Source organism: Pteropus vampyrus, unplaced genomic scaffold (genome assembly GCF_000151845.1).
Source record: "Pteropus vampyrus isolate Shadow unplaced genomic scaffold, Pvam_2.0 Scaffold167, whole genome shotgun sequence".
In the NCBI taxonomy this organism is placed as follows: Eukaryota; Metazoa; Chordata; class Mammalia; order Chiroptera; family Pteropodidae; genus Pteropus; species Pteropus vampyrus.
This window is the reverse complement of record NW_011888948.1, coordinates 3,104,915-3,107,266: the sequence shown is the minus strand read 5'-3', so window position 1 is coordinate 3,107,266 and position 2,352 is coordinate 3,104,915. Positions and strand designations below refer to the sequence as shown.

Genomic DNA, 2,352 nt, shown 5'->3' with positions numbered 1-2,352 from the left:
GTTTGCAAACATTTAAAATTTTTGGATTGGGATTGCTTTCCAGGAATATTGGAAGCAGTTAGAGGAAATACGCCAACAGTACCACAACGATATGAAGGAAATGAGAAGGAAGATGGGGAGTGAACTGGAGGTAAATACATTCATTCTTCAAAAGAGAGTATTGTTCCATTGATTCAGAGCTAACAAAATTGAGCAGGTATTAAAAGTAATGATCTTGTAGAAAAGATAACTTTTTATCATGCAAACTCTTTAATGTGAATGCTGTCAGATCTGATTGAAGCTGTGCATGGTTGTGGTTTAGTTGGGACTACACAGATGATGAGGATATCTGAGATTCTCAGGAATGGCGATTATTAAAAATGCTTGTTGATTGTCCTCATGAATCAGTCAATAACTGTCAAGCGAGCAGCTATACTACGCTATAACTGGATTAGATGCAATAAGTTCACACCCACAAGGTAGGAAGAAAGACCAACATTTACTGAATTCAGCTATTGGCATAGTCTCATAGACAGGGGTAAGGTTCTAAAGTCCATATTTGAGTGCAGTTGAGATAAATCTTGAAAATTCTTTAAAGGTTTCACATTGGAAACTCATTCTTTCATCTCTCAGATCACTGCTTTTTCAGTAGAATTCCCAATGAAATAGCTGGCTTGGGTTTGGAGATTACCTTATAGAAAAAGACACAGATATTTAAACACTAGTAACGCCCGCAGCGCCCGGGAATTCCCCTCCTGTGAGAGGCCTGTGGGCACTGAGATGACGAGACACAGCTGGGCTCCCATCTCATCTGCACTTGAGCCCACACTCATTGAGTAAACCATCCACACTGCTGAAATTGGTCTTTCTGTCCCCATCTCCTTCACCCCTGAGTGCCCACAGATGAAATGCAGGTGAAATGAGCATATGGTACAGTTCAGTTGTATGTGCCAAGCTCTTAACTAGAGCTTTCACATGCTTTATCTCATTTACATCCCCCCTTACAGAGAAGTTAAGTAACTCATCCACACAGGGCAGGCCAAATAAATACCTGATTCCAAAACCTCTACTCTTTCTAGCATATGCTCTTCTACTCATAAATAGTTAGAAAGATAAGACATACATGTATGAAGCAATTTTTAAGTAAGATTGCATATAGTTAAGCTCTGTAAGTGCTCAGGAACAGGTTTTACGGAAGAAGGAAGGTGGCGTCTCGATGGGGTCTGAGAGGGAGGAGAGTTTAGAGAGGCAGAGCCAGGGCGGAGGGCATTCTGAAAGAGCCCTGCGAAGGCTCAGCGGGAGCACTGGATGTGCTGGGAGCGGGTGGGCTGGAGGGGGTTCTTTCCAGAGCAGCAGCTTGGCTAACAGTAGGGAGCCTCGTACTGTCATCAATTTTATCTGTAAAGTAGGTCCGTGATGGGAAACCTGAGTCCAGGGAAGATGGAGAGTGGACATTTCTTCAGAGACCAGGAAAGCAGCACTTGGGGAATTGGGGAATACCAAGGCAGCCGTAGGGAAAAGGAGCCATCAAGAGCTTCACCCAGCCACTGCCATTGGTTGTCCCTCGACCGGCAGGTGGAGAGCATTTCCTCACTAGATCCCATTCACACCTGGGCTGAGGGGCATCAGGCAGCCTTCAGAATGGATGCAGAGCCAATATTGTTGACTATGTATACTTTGTGTTCAAGGAGGACTCAAATATAAGGAATAAAACCTATCTGGTGAAGAAGAGTAACCTGCCCATCTCCCAAGAGGCACCTGAGGAAGAAGGACCTGGGCAGGTGATGGTTATCGTTAGATGTTTATGTGTATCCCAATGAGTTTTCCCTAGCCTGGTGATTCTTACCCCTCACAGCACAGTATAATTATGTGGGGGGAAATTTTAAAAACTCAAATGCCTAGATTTTGCCCCAGATGGTCTGCGGTGGGGCCCAGGCACCCTGTTTTCAGAAACTGGCTGGGCGATTTAGTGCGTGATCAAGTTTCAGAACTGCTCTCGTGACCATGTGAAAATTCTGCTTTCTGGATGGTGTTTGAGTCAGAGTCTCAGACACATTGCTCAGAAAATCTGATGTTTAACTTCCCTTCTCTTTCAACCTTAAACATTTTTGGCCAGAGTGGAAAACTGGGCAGAGCTGAGTTATCAGTGGCTCTTGTGGGACATTTTTTTTTCCCTTCTGGGAGGCCTTTCATCTTTATCTTCAAGGTGCTTCAAAGGCTTGAGTAAGGCAAGGGAGAGGAGCCAGTACTGCACGAAGGCGGAAAGGCCTCCCTGAAAGATCCTGGGACCTTCGCATTGATGCCAGAGAGATCTAAAGTGGACTGAGGTTGAATTTCCACCCAGTGGGGTGGATGGGGCTTTAGGAGTCTAAA

General features: G+C 44.9%; 1 protein-coding gene across 1 annotated transcript in view; it reads left to right on the top strand.

Annotated features, from left to right (window-relative positions):
* Positions 1-2,352, top strand: part of NEK5 (NIMA related kinase 5) — a 68,294-nt gene that overhangs the window by 35,913 nt on the left and 30,029 nt on the right. The window contains exons 18-19 of the mRNA XM_023536715.1: positions 40-130; positions 1,668-1,760. Of these exons, the coding sequence (XP_023392483.1) occupies positions 40-130; positions 1,668-1,760 (184 nt within the window). The remainder of the gene's footprint in view (positions 1-39; positions 131-1,667; positions 1,761-2,352) is intronic.